Below are 13,917 nucleotides of genomic sequence, written 5' to 3' on the forward strand. Positions count from 1 at the left end.
GAAATGCTACTCTTGCCAAAAGTGAAATGTAACTTGTAATATTTGGCTTTCAAGAATCAATAGCCACTGAGTTTTCACTTTTGTCAGCTACTAAATTGCAATACATAGGAGAGATACAAAATAAATTTAAGAGGTAAATAAAGTGTCTCTTCAGTACATTTTCACACACAAAACTCTCTTCATAGGTCTTTTGAAGTTACAAAATGCTCTCAAAGCTAATACTGTCATATTGGCATAAATATACAATTTCTGAACTTATAAAGGAGGTCTCACATTAGCCTGATACTGCTCCAGTATCACATGGCCTGGAAACTCTGGCTCAGGAACCGATGCAAATTTCTTGATAATATCTTCAAGAGCTTGAAGACCCGCCATTCGTAACTGGTTGCTGTGATCAGTTGCAGCCATGAATGCCATTCGAATAAGGTCAGAGAGATGGAGTACTAAGAAGTCATCTTAGAACAAACCAGAAAGGACTATTTAGTAACTTAACAGATAGCTAACATCACAGCTATTTGTATCAGTTTCCCCTTTGACACGTACAAATTCTACCTATTCTTTTTCAAAGGTCCACATTTAGGGTATGGAAGAAGGCAGAAAAGCATGTAACCTATTTTTCTGTCTTCCCCCAACGCACTTTAAAGTGATACAAGGGCTTTTATTCCTAAGCGAACCTTAAAAATCAAGCACAAGTTTGAAACAAAATGCAATACATGATACAGAAAAACTGCATTTAATAGAGTATGTAAATGTGGCTGAGTAGCTTAGAAGAGATCAGAACACTTAGTAAAGCTAATTTCAGTGAACACCAAAAACCTACAGGAAACCTTCACGGCAGTGCCTGCTCAAGTCCTATGCTTATAGTGACCTCTGCTGATAAAGCAAAACCTCGTGAAGTTTAAAAACCTAAAGACCGAGTATGCCTCTAGTTCTCCTCCCAAAAGCCACATCCGAGGCCGTAAGCAAGCAGCACACAAGACACAGAAAAGAAAATACATAACTCGGTAACATTTCTGAAAAGATTATTCTTCTCTATTTATTCATTTAATTCCTTTCCTTACTTTCAATTTGAATTTACCAGATGTTGTACAACTAATACAAAAATAAATTATTCGAAAACACAACATCCAGTGTGACTAACAAAAGCCACAAATTACAAACCCCCAAAATACAAAAGCTCTACATATTTTCAAGTCTCAAGGTAAAAAATGAAAAGTTTTAGCTAGAAAATAAACTTTTCGACGCATGTCGGTAATGGATGACTGGAAACGACTTAAAAACTACAAAGACATAAAGTCTGCACTTACTTTTTCAGACCATCACAGATGTTAGTAAAATTTAGATATTTTGAAAGTTGAAGTTGGGGGAGTAGAAGTTTGCTGAGTTTTCCTTTTTACAATCATACCAAAACACATCAAGTTTGCTTTCAATAAATTCAGAGAAATAAATTCTCAGGACTATAACATGCAGTCCTCTGCTGGATCCTATAAGTGGCAGTTATTTCATCATTTCCTCTATAATACAACGCCATCTCAAAATAAACTTTCCCCAAACTCTTCTTAGTCTCCCAATAGTGACCTCAGCCTCAAATCAAGTCAGAAACAAGATTCTCAAAAACCAATGCACGGTGCTAGAACCAAACTGCATCAAAGCAACACAAGCAAAGTCTTGATGAGTCTCCATATCACGACAGACACCCTTAACAACATAGACACTAAAATCCATTACTACCATGCACTCTAGGATGCTCATGATATTCAGCCTACATACAGAAAGTCTTCATGAGTGCTACACGGGTGAAAGCAAACAATCATTATGTACTAACAACCAATACACACAGACAACTCAAGGACAGAAACCCCCCACTAAATGCTAGAAACTTGTTTCTTCACAAAACAACTATGTCATCTCTGAACTCTCAATTTTGATCCTGTAACTCATAAAAGTATCTTCAATGCGTAAACTTTAAAACTAACATTCATCACTCTCATGGATACCAAAAGAATGAACTTCATAAAGCAGCTGGGTCCACGTTTTATTATAACTCTCTCCCACATCCCTCTCTCCTCAACCAATGCCACAGCAATAATTACCTGGCCTTATCTCTTTTATTCTTTCCTAGCATCCCTTTGGTCTAGAGATGCTAAAATAATCTCTGAAGTCCATTTCATCATTATGTTATAACTCAGAAACTGTTCCCAGCCCACCCTTCACCAGCAGTTTACTGCTTCTATTTCAGACTGGAGAAAAGGTTTACAAATCTAAGGGGTGTTTTTCCTCAACAGATCAGTCTGTTGGAAGTTATATTCTCCAGCAAACCTCATTCTTTGTGTTCACGCTACAGTAACTAGAGCAGTTACACAACTACAGTTTTATTGACTTTTGTTGGCTTTTTCTTTCCTCTGGTTTTAACCATTTGAATGAAAGGTAACTGCTCATATTTTTCCTTGGTTGTGTAATGTTAAGCTGTAAAAGAGGTGTCAAAAATTTAATTAAATTAAAAATTAAAAACAAAACTAAAACATGCACATTCTGTAATTACTTTGGGGGTTTTTAAGCCTGGCTGAACGAGCCAGTGCCAGATCGAAGTGTGCCTTGTTCGCATTCTCACACAGCATGATAACTCGACACAGACAGTCTGCTGCAAACACACGAGTTGCCCAACGGGGTGCTACAGAAGGCTTGGATTTGTCCTCTTCACCCAAGGTGGTAAACATGGTATCATCATCCATCTCATCCTTCTTCTCCAATTCCTCATCCTTCCCTCCTCCCAAGGGAGCAGCAGTGCTCATGTCTACAACAGAGAACAATTAAAAAATGTTGAAAGGCACAGGAATATCAGTAAAAGAAATGTTTTTCACCTCTAATCTGGGCTATATTACCCTTTATTTGGTTTAAATGATAAAAAATAAATTCCTCTGACGTTAATTCTCCACAGATACCAACTATAGCTGAATCCCATATCTAAACTTCTCAACCTTGAAAATTAACCTATTAAACTGCCAATGAACAGGTTATGGAAAATACCAGGCTCATAATCGAAGAATCAGCTTAGCTTTGACTATTCAGCTCTCATTTCAAGTAAAAGCTAGAGTGCATGTTAAACTGAAACAAAACTACAAAGCTCCATGCCATGGAACAGATATGCAGCCAAGTAGGCAATTTATGGCACCCACAAATGTGCTTAACATTCAAAAAATTCTTTTCCCTAAATGCGGCTGTGAGACTTCATTTCAGAAAATAAAATTACTTCAGGGATCACATTAAAAAACCCAAAATCCAAACAGAGACAAAAAACAACTCACTAAACATGGATATACACTTCTACTATTCAGAACTAGAACATAAAATGTCAGTAACAAGTTCTAAATCAGCAAAATGCCAAGATACTGACAAAAATTACTCTGGCAATAATTAGAGGAAAGAGAATGAGAAGAAATTATTATAAGCCTAACCCACCCCAACTAAGGCATGCTTTTTAGAAAGTCTAAATTTAAACAGCTGAAGAGCCAACACATTCAATAAAGAAAGAGGCTATGGCAAATCAAACAGTGATGATGCCAATTCACAAGAGTGTTTTGAGAAGGCAACCAGGTCCTTATGTAGCTGATTTGTAAATTTCTGCTTAAAAGGCAAACCAGGTTTTGTTCATATGCCAGTTAGTTGAATCAAAGGAGTTCAAAATGAAGCTGCTGCCTTAAAAGTACAGCTGACAGAAATTTATTTAAATATGGTTCTCTCAGAGATTATTTCACCTACTAATAAACAGATAAGAGATTGGACAATCATGTTACAATCTTTAAAACCTATCCCACATGAAATAAGAAAAGCGCATGCCGACTTCCAACTTGGTAAATGAAGTCTTTCTCACTGGGCAGATATATGGTAACTACACTCCATAAAAGGAGTCATTGGTAGCATTACGCATCAGTAAATGTAAAGCTGGCAGCTATAAAGAGCTTTAGGATGAACTCACAGTATGCCAATAAACAAGTATAAATGCAAGGGAAATGAGCAGAATCTGCATCACACCATCCTACAAGCTGAAAAACAGAAGTAAGGTCTCAGAGGACAAGATCTGCACAAGCCACCCTGCAAAGCTGAACAACAAGCAAAAGTTTCATCACATCAGTAACTCAAAAATCTCATAAAAGGCGGCTCAGAGTATGTACAACACTCTTCTTTCTGTACCATCCTGATGTTTAAAGGGTGAAAAGACTATATGTCTGCTTTCACCAAGATACTGAAAAGTCAGAGTAATAATCACACTGCTGCTCTGCTGGAAATCCTACTTGAAGGCAGCTAACTTTTTAATCTTAAAAGTGATATTCTAAACCTTCATATAACGCTGATGATTTCTTCTTTCTAAGGAAGTTTTAGAGTACTATAATCAAAGTTTGATATACAATAGAAGTTATGTCTTAATTAGAATTAGACAAGCTCCAAACAAATATTGGCAGAAGACGTTAATACTAAGGACGTACTGTTGCTTATGTGAACACCACAGAACTCTTACCGCTGGAAGCTGCAAGGACATCCTTACAAAGCATTAGCCAGTGAGAAAGGTTTTCTACTGCCAGCGATGAAAGCATATGTCCCAGAGTATCGTGTATGTCTGAGCACAACTTCCGATCAGTCTCCCGATCCAACATTCCAAAAAGAACACCTTCGAGGCCTGTCTCTGTTATATTAACCCCCTGATGTCGGGAATGAGCATCTCGTCGAGCACCAGCTCCTGGTGCAAAAGGATTAGTATCTGCAAAATCATAATGAGAAATCTTTTCTGAAATCAGGAGCTCAGTTTTAAAATTAGGAATAACAGACTAGAATTGAACATTGCATATTTGCGTGTGTATAGTTCAGGCCGTGATACACCAAATCGTTACCAATTTCTTCTGAATTAACACTAGAACGATTTTAATGCAGCAATTAATTTATTTCCTGCAAGGCAAATAACACCCCCTAGTACTACTACTCCCTCCCCTCCAATCTCTCTCTCTTCAAGGTATATACACCCCATGAGTTTATAAAAACCCTTAATAGTATTGGACTCTAAAGAATCTTTCCAGAGACAGTCTTAACTGATGTGATTGAGTATCAGTAAGCTCATAATTTTATATTTGTGTGAAGACTGTGCTGACCACCACTGTTGAGCCTCCTGTTTTCAGAACAAAACGGTATGCGTACGAATTGAACCAACCAGCAAAGTCCACAGGCTTTGCAGACATGCTACCAACAGAATACACAACCAGGTATCTCAATCAAACAGCATACAATTAAGTTAATTTTCAAAAGAGCAAGACCTAAAACACCAGAAAAACTGTAAAATGTTTCCACTGAGTTCCCTATTTGATTGCCACTCTTAATGAGACAAAAAAGTTTAAGTCTGAACTTTACAAAAAGTTAAATTCTAAGTGAAATTCAAGACGTAAGCAGTGGTGTGGCCAGAAGTTATTGGAGCTGGAAGGGACAGTTTTAGGGTTTTTTTTCTGTTGTTGGGGGGCAGGGATTGTTGGGGTCTGAAGGCAAACCACACATACACAGCCATATGTGCACTCAACTGTTACAAAAAGGCCACATGAAAGAAATAACTTACTGATGCCACTGTTCTCTTTGTCTCCAGCATTTCTCGCTAAGCTCATGGCATATTCACATACTTCTGCTGCTTCCCTCTGAGCAAGTTGTCGTAAACATGCAACTGCAGCCCGGCGAAGCAGCAAGTGGGAGCTGCACAAATGAACCTAAAAATCAGTACCATGACAGGTGAGTGAGCTGCTGCACCCCCGTATCAATAAATCAGCGCTGCTAAGGATTAACAGCATTCTACTTTTCAATTATATGCCCATGTGTGTGAGATGCTGTGTACCAAGCTCTTTACAAGATCTTGAAAGTTCACAAGTAAGCACTTTTTTATAATGTATAAATATAAAATAAAGCTGACATATACAGAGCTGACAGTTGTTATCTGGTTAAAGAGATAAGAGCTTAAATATTGGAACTACTGTGCCAGTGTGATTTAGAGTAATTATACTTCCCAATCTGTTACACTCTTCAGTACTACTCAACCTTATACTCTGCCATAGCTGTAAATCTCATTCTTTCAAACAAAAAGCCATCATCAGTTGCACCACACATCACAGCTATCATAAAAACTTTTATTTCCAACTTGGAACAGAATTTATAGAGTAAGTTTTTATAACTGCCTCTCAATAAGACAGCTTCAGATTTCTTTGCTAACCAACACTGGCTTTGAATTCCTTTTGAAACACCTCAAGTACAAGCAAATATTTTTCTTATAGAAGAATTGTGCATGGTCCCTATTTTCCTGAGAGGAAGTAACTGCACAGAGAACTCTATGTTTTTCCATATTGGAAGACATGAAGAGTGCTCTTTAAGAAACTCCGATTCTTTATTTACCCTGGGGAATTTGTTTTTAATAAACCAAATACACATTTGCTTTCTCGGTATTAGGTTATTATGTGGATGGAAATTGCTTTTCTAAATGAAAGGTCTGTATAGTTTATAAAGCATTTTAACAGTAGATCTTTATTCCACGTATAAATATACAAGATTTTAGTCCTGAAAAAACAAGCGGACTTTAAAAGAACCTCTAAATATCACACTGAGGTTGTTCTAATGGAACTAAAACACAGAACATTTGCAGGATTTAATTAATGGAAAGAGTATTCCCTGTTCTAAGTACAAAACCAACAACTAGTGGTTATGAAGCCAATGTAGGAAGAAGAAATGAAACTACATTGTGCAAACTGTGTGGTTTAATTTTGATACCTGGCATTAATTCCACTCCAAAGTGAGTTAGAAAGCAATAGAGTTTGCTAATGGGGCAGGTAAGGCAGACCTTGCCTACATACCTATGCATTTGCAGCATAAAGAAACACAGAAGACAATTCAGAGGAAACCTTGTTAAACTAAGTATGACTTGGAAGTAAGGAATATGAGAAAAGGCAAGGAAAATAGTTTTTGTTTAGCAGAGGACCGTAAAGGTACAGGAAAGAGGCAGCAGAAAACCCTGGGAAAAGTTTTCAAAACCACGCTAGTCACTCCCGCAAGGACTTCCTTGTCTGTACTATTATCCACTGGTACTTACAGACTAAACGGCTGCAGGGATTGTTCGTCATGTTGCACACAGTATTCATACAGAAGGGCCTATCGACTTTTGAGTACGTTACACCCTTTTAATGCAAAATTTTGTGAGACAGCTCTGGGAACACACTGCACTCCCAGGACTGCTGCAGGGGTCAGTGTGAGGGGGGGAAGCACGTGACAACGACAAGGGGACGCCCTAAGAGAAGTCTGGATGGCAGACTAAGAAAAAGGTCCAGTGTTGATGTAAACGGGATCGCACTCCTTCAGGTAACACAGAACCACCAATTCCACAAAGAATGACAGAAAGAACTTTGAAAAACATCCAACAGACTAGGGAGAAGCTTTTCAAATTTCTCAGTATTGGACTGCTGAACCATTACTGGTTAAAAAACAGTAATGGTAAAAATAGAGAAAAAACAAACAAAAACCCACCAAAATGCACACCCACACACAACACCTTTCCTCTTATAGTCATATTTGGCATGTTTGGGTTCTAGCCTCTGCCTCACTTCCAGGCTTAAGCCAGGATTTGCTGACAGGACACTAATGGAGGGAAAAAGCAATGCTAACAGCAGCAGCACAAGAATTTGAATGTCAGCATCTACTATGCTGACAGTGGTAAAATAAATCCAAAATCTCCTACCTTTCCCCAACTCACTCACTCCTCTCTGTGTGTGCAATCAGTTGGAGAGAACAGAGCATTCAACATCTTTTTACTCAGTCAGTTTATATATAAATGCTTGCAATCTTGTGCTGTCTAGGGTGAAAGAGAATCTGACCCTATGACTTCAATTTGGGCAGCATTCTGAAAACATCTAAAATGGCTTGGGGACAGACATCCTTTTCTTGCCCTCCAGTGTTTTTGCAAATCTGACTTGCTTATTACATATTTGCTTATTACATATACATATTACATCTTTGACATCTTGCTAAATACTTCTGTCCTCTGCTAAGCGCATACGTGAAACTTTGAGGGACAAAAAGGATGCATTTTATACTCACACAAAGACTGGGAACCAGACTGGACAGGTTGACATGCCGTGGCGCAAACATATGAAGCTGCTGCAGACAGGATATGGCAGCTGCCTGAACAAGCGAGTCTGAATGATCTTGTGTGATTGCACATCCCACCAAACAGGAAGAACGAATTGTTGAAATTGTAGCTCCATTACCTAATGATGTAATACAATATCCTTAACAGAGCAAAATTTTTGTATGACAACTGTAGACTTTAAACCTTTGAGAAACAAGAATTTTTAATGCTTCAAAGTTCACAGATTAACATGCATCTTTTCTGAATTTTAATTCCACACATTAGTATCTACACAACTTCACAGAAACACTACAGAGTGTTTCAATACCTCTTTTTTTAGCTCAGTTAAACCATGTCCTGTCCAAATGAAGTTTTGGATCAATTCTGATCTTCGGTCAGAAATATTTTAAGATTATCTTCCCAGCACATGAAAACAGTAAAATATCTCAATTTAAATTCTGAAAGTCTCTTTCATTCTATACACATGGGCAACTTTCATGCACTGAACCACCTCCTAAAATGTCAGGTAATACTTAAGCGAGCACACATGTATACAGGTGATTTTATTTAGCTCCATTAGATGAGCTGCACTGCTTTAATAGGACAAGCATTCAAAAGAACAGTATTTAATTTGAAAAATAATTCCATCCTGTATTTTAAGAATTAACCTGCATCAGGTTTATAAAAAGAAATCTTGAATTATAGAAGAATCTAATTTTCAGAAGACATTCTATGTACACTGTTATTTTAAAAGTTAATGATACTCCAGATCAAAATGTTAACACACAGCAAGCAGATACATAAGTTCAATTAAACCATCTAGAAATTTTTCATAACTAGAAATTTAAGTCCAGTTATTTAGAGTTAAAATTTCACTATTGGCTGGCTCTCTGGCACTGCAGCAAAGATGATCCTATACATATTCCTTCCCAGTAAGACAAAGTCACAATTTGTGTTTCTGCTGAGACACAGAATTTCAGACACAGTATTTGGCATGACAAGATCTTATTCTCTACAGTAAGGTACAGTGATTAAGAATACCAAGAACAAATAGAATGAGTTATAGTTTCACAATATTATCAATTATGTCAAACTTGAGCTCTTGCCATCAGTTAAAAATAAAATCAACAGGTATTGAAAAAATGGAGGAAAAAATCTTGCCTCTGCCCACCACAAAAATATACATAGCAAAATATGCAGCAAGGGTGTTTTTCATCCTTTATCTACCATGCAAATTCACCATTAGCCAGAACACCATACATCACTGCAACTTCTTTATACAAATCTTAAACTGCAGTCAAAAAAGCACCAAGCAGTCAAGAAGGATCATAAGCGAGGCTGCCTGCAGGACTGTAACTGAATTTGTCAACATTGCCCCCTGCTCCACCTGCAACTACAACAAACAAATTTATTTTCTTTCATTTAAGATTGCAATTTGTTATCTTTATACAAGTTAGAGTTGTCTGGTTTGTTTTTTCAAATTCCCACTAACCTTGCAGCTCAGGCCCAACAGTAGTTATTATAGCTCCAAGACATCGGCCTAAGCATTGATGTACTTCTGTATGTGATGGTGGAACAGTTAAGAGCAGAGTAAGAACTAGAGAAAGCGTTGGCTCCACATATCCACGGTACATTGGTCCACTAGAATCTACTATCAAGGCAAGTGAATGGAGAGACCAGGTCTATCAAAAAAACAAAGGAGTGTTTTTCAGTAATACATTTAGGAAATTTAAACAATTTTGTATGCAGACTGAACCTAGCTCTGTATGTCCTTGCTTAAAAATTTCTAGTTAGCTACTCTGACTCCAGAAGTGTTTCAAAGCTCTCAGGATCTCAAGCAATCATCTGGGAGTTTAAATATCTCTAGCACACTCTTTGGCTATCAGCAGTTTGGGGGATAACAGAGATTAAAATGATTAAGAATCTGTGCAAAAAAATGGTTAAGCACTTTGAGAAGAAAAATAAAAAATGAAATGGCACACCCACTTTAAAAAACAGGAAAAAAGAAGAGTAACTCTTAAGACAGGAGGAAGAAAGAATCATTCCACTGTAAAACTAGATGTAGAGCCTGAAACAGTTGTTGACAAAGTTCTTAGTGGGGAGTGCCTTTGACATTCCAGTAGAAACTGATTTTGATGTCAAGTTGAAAGGTTCACAAGCATTTCCTAATTAATTTTCTTATTAGAGGGTGCAAGAGAAGAAAGCAATGCTGTTCACTATGTCAGCATACTATCGGATAAGGAAAAAAAAAAGGTGAAAGATCAAACTATTTCAGTTGCAAGATTAGTAAATAACAGAAGAGCAAAATAATTTATTGCAATTGTCAAAGCAGGAAGTGAGTGGACAGTCTTTTTGGTCACTGATACTTCACAGGAAATAAATTCCCAACAGACCTGCATCAGCTATCTCTCCATAACGTGCTACTAAATGATCTAATTTCAGAATTTTTTTCCATTAAATATGTGATGCAATTGTGTGAAAAGACTAAGTTAAAAGAACATTACAGCTACAAAGCCAGACTCTTAGGAATGAGTTAGAAAACCTGCCTTTAAGACTGCTGCTTTTAAATCCGCTCTGATGCAACCCAAACCCCATAAGCACTAGCAATCACGTAACTATTTCTACAGTCCTAACCACATGGTAGCACCTTACAGCTTATCCTTTCATTCTTGCAAATTTCGATTACTTGTATTCCCATACAGTTTCTCTGTATCCACACTGATCCAGTGAGGGACGAGGTTTAAAAGTTTAGCTTTTCATGGTGGTCTGGTGTCATACTCTCAACAGAAGATAAGGTAGGCATGCAAGTTTCACCTGGGCTTCCCCTTTATACTTCACATATTTTTTTCATAAAGCAGTAACCCTTTCCATTTTGTTTTTTAAATGAACCGTACACAATTTTATGCCTCAGAATTGCGTACTCATACATGAAGAATTTATGTATGCAACCTGAATTTTGTCTTACCTTAAATTAAGGAAATCTGAAAGAGATTTTAAATTGTATTTATAATCTTTTAAACATTCTCTCCAAACAAAACCAGGCTTGTGTTCCCAAGTGATAAGCTTGAGTATTTTGATTTATTTTTTGTATTGCTCTGATGAAAAGTAGTAAGAAGATACGCTAGTACCTGTTCTCTCAAGTTAACAATTTAAATCAAGGTGGTAGTATGATTCTGTATAGTCACTGAATTAACAGGACCACTTGCAACCACCTCCCTGACAGTAAGATTACATTTTAATTGCAGCATGCAGCACGTATTTGGGATTTTGTACTGTAAGAATTTATAAGGAAAGTTCTGCTTGCGTCACACTCCCTGGCACGAGCTACAGTCATATGATTTGGCTTACACGTGACAATCTCTATTAAAGAACATCTGAACAGATAATTTAGTTTTAATACTGAACATTTTAAAGTAGTTCTGTGTTGATTGCGTTTTTTACCTGGACTTCAGGTGAGGTTCCATCTTGTGCCAAAGCCAAGAGAATACTGACACTAGTTTTCAGATGCTGTCCAGAACCTATCCCACCAACGTATCGATGGAGACAGCCCAGAGCCAAAGAATGGCCTGTTCTTGATACAACATCTCGAGCAGATTTTAACCTATCAAAGTTTAAATAAAATGAAATAATGTTATTCACTAACTTTGTAACAAAGAACCCTTCAAGTACCAGAACAGTGCAAAACCAGAATTTTGCAAGCCATCTTACAAGATCTTTAGAAGCCTTAACAACAAAAGCAAAACCAATGTACTTAATCTATATTGCTATCAAGATTGATAACATATAAGGCAAGTGAAAAAAAAAAAAAGATATTTTAATTGTAATTTTTTTCTTCCTAGTCAGAACTTGACATTTTAGATAAAGAAGAGTTTTGGAAGTGAAAGAATATAGGAAAAACATCTAGTGTTTACCAATGTTTCACAGCAGACTAATTTAAGAATCAGACCCCTGCAGTGAAAAGGAACCAAGAATGGAAAAATAGCAACATATATTGAGAAATTACAAAGTACTCCACAGCTACATCTTCCACTGCAAAGTCAACTGAGTAAATTTTTAATACAGCTGTTTCCTTCTACAGTTGAGTTCTATGACTCTTACAATAATTTTGCTTTTTAAATAGTGCTTTATTAATGAAACTAAACCAGAATGAATAGTATTCTGCTTGACCTAGTTGTATGAAGCAGTGACTTGTTGAGCATTTTCCACAATACTTCTGATTCCGAATGCACATTACATACGTAACTTTTTAATTAAAAATTTCTCAGGGAGTGGGAAAAAGACAGAAAAGAAGGATATCTTAATTGGAACAAAGATATTTTTTTCGTGCTTGTCTGCATCTGAAAGGCAAGCATGCTCTTAGCCACAAGTGAACAAAAAAGTAGATGCAAATCTCAAATTTACCTGACAGTGTCAACAGACCGGCAACATTAACAACTCAGATCCTACATGAGAAACTATGGAAATAATCCCAGTAATAGAAATCCAAGGAAAGACAGGAAAGATTATGTACTTTATTACAAGATGAAATGATGGGAAAATCTGAATTACCCAGAGGTAGGAGTGGGACCGAAGCTATGTGCGTGCAGCTTGGCCAGCCAAAAACATGGGCTGCAGCCCTGAGACAGGTGCATTCTGATTGACAGATAGGCTGATGTCTTAAATTTAAGCCAAAAACTGGAAAACATACTGTCTTGTACATCTACCAGTCATCTTTCTACAGACCTAAGATTAACAGAATATGGAAAAAAATTATGGGCCAGTAGATAAATCAATATGTAAAGAGGATGTTTTGATGAAACAGAACCCCTATCACACAATTCATATTACAGACATACTTGGTGTAAACTGCTTTTATCCACCTGAAGCAGTTTAGTCATCTTGAAGTAACCCATCAAAAACTATTCTTTGGTATCATTTCACACCCCAAGTAGTTGAACAACTCAGCTTTTATTCCTGGAAGAATCATGTGAACTAAATCAAAAAGAGAAGATCTGAGGATCTGTTAGATCTACACAATCATTGCAATCAAAGCATGAAGAGAATAACCAATATGGTATTTAGTAGAGGAATCTTCCAAACCACGTTAAATTGTATTTTTATTCCCTTTTCTGAATCAAAACCAACTTACTTATCAAAACTGTACTGAGCCATTCTAGCAATGAAAGAGGCTTCTCCAACCACTTGAGCCATTCTGCCGAGAGCTTCACCTGCTGCACATCTCAGAATCGGGTTAGGATTATCGAGGGCACCCATGACCAGCGTCAGAGCAGATTTGCGGACTTCTTCTGGTCCTAATGTGCTTTTATTTTCAGCTAAACCCTACATGAAAAAAAAACATTCCAAATCAGGGGAGAAAAGGAAAATATAAGAGCAGTTTTGCTGTACTTGAGATTCTCAAATAAAAATTATGCACTTTATTTTTTTCAATTATTTATCCTAAAATAGACTGGTTGAAAACATTAAAACACAGAATCAACAATACACTTAGTCTTACATTTGCCAACACTCTACCTATTTCACACACAGAAAGAGCTCTTGCACCAGTCTTTTTTAATCAAATGCATTACAGGGCTATATGCACCCTAGTGCTACTGAATCTGAGCTAACTTTACACAGATACCCTAGAAAAAAAAAGAGAAGCTTTAAAACCAAACTGCAACATCTCTTTCTGTCAGACAGAAAAACCCCAGCTTGGTTATGTTTCTGCAAGAATCACTTAAATCAAAGACATTCTTGTTACTTTAAAGTATTTTTTTCCTTAATAATCACATCTTTGC

General features: G+C 36.9%; 1 protein-coding gene across 6 annotated transcripts in view; it reads right to left on the reverse strand.

Moving 5' to 3' along the window:
- The window catches only part of HEATR5B (HEAT repeat containing 5B), a 59,253-nt gene that overhangs the window by 24,486 nt on the left and 20,850 nt on the right, over positions 1 to 13,917 (reverse strand). For all 6 annotated transcript variants that reach the window (XM_055816495.1, XM_055816496.1, XM_055816497.1 and 3 more), the window contains 8 exons: positions 13,269 to 13,459; positions 11,582 to 11,741; positions 9,633 to 9,822; positions 8,110 to 8,279; positions 5,597 to 5,741; positions 4,517 to 4,756; positions 2,543 to 2,794; positions 274 to 455 (listed from right to left, as the gene is read on the reverse strand). In XM_055816495.1, the coding sequence (XP_055672470.1) occupies positions 274 to 455; positions 2,543 to 2,794; positions 4,517 to 4,756; positions 5,597 to 5,741; positions 8,110 to 8,279; positions 9,633 to 9,822; positions 11,582 to 11,741; positions 13,269 to 13,459 (1,530 nt within the window). The remainder of the gene's footprint in view (positions 1 to 273; positions 456 to 2,542; positions 2,795 to 4,516; positions 4,757 to 5,596; positions 5,742 to 8,109; positions 8,280 to 9,632; positions 9,823 to 11,581; positions 11,742 to 13,268; positions 13,460 to 13,917) is intronic.

This window comes from Falco peregrinus, chromosome 11 (genome assembly GCF_023634155.1).
Source record: "Falco peregrinus isolate bFalPer1 chromosome 11, bFalPer1.pri, whole genome shotgun sequence".
Lineage (NCBI taxonomy): Eukaryota > Metazoa > Chordata > Aves > Falconiformes > Falconidae > Falco > Falco peregrinus.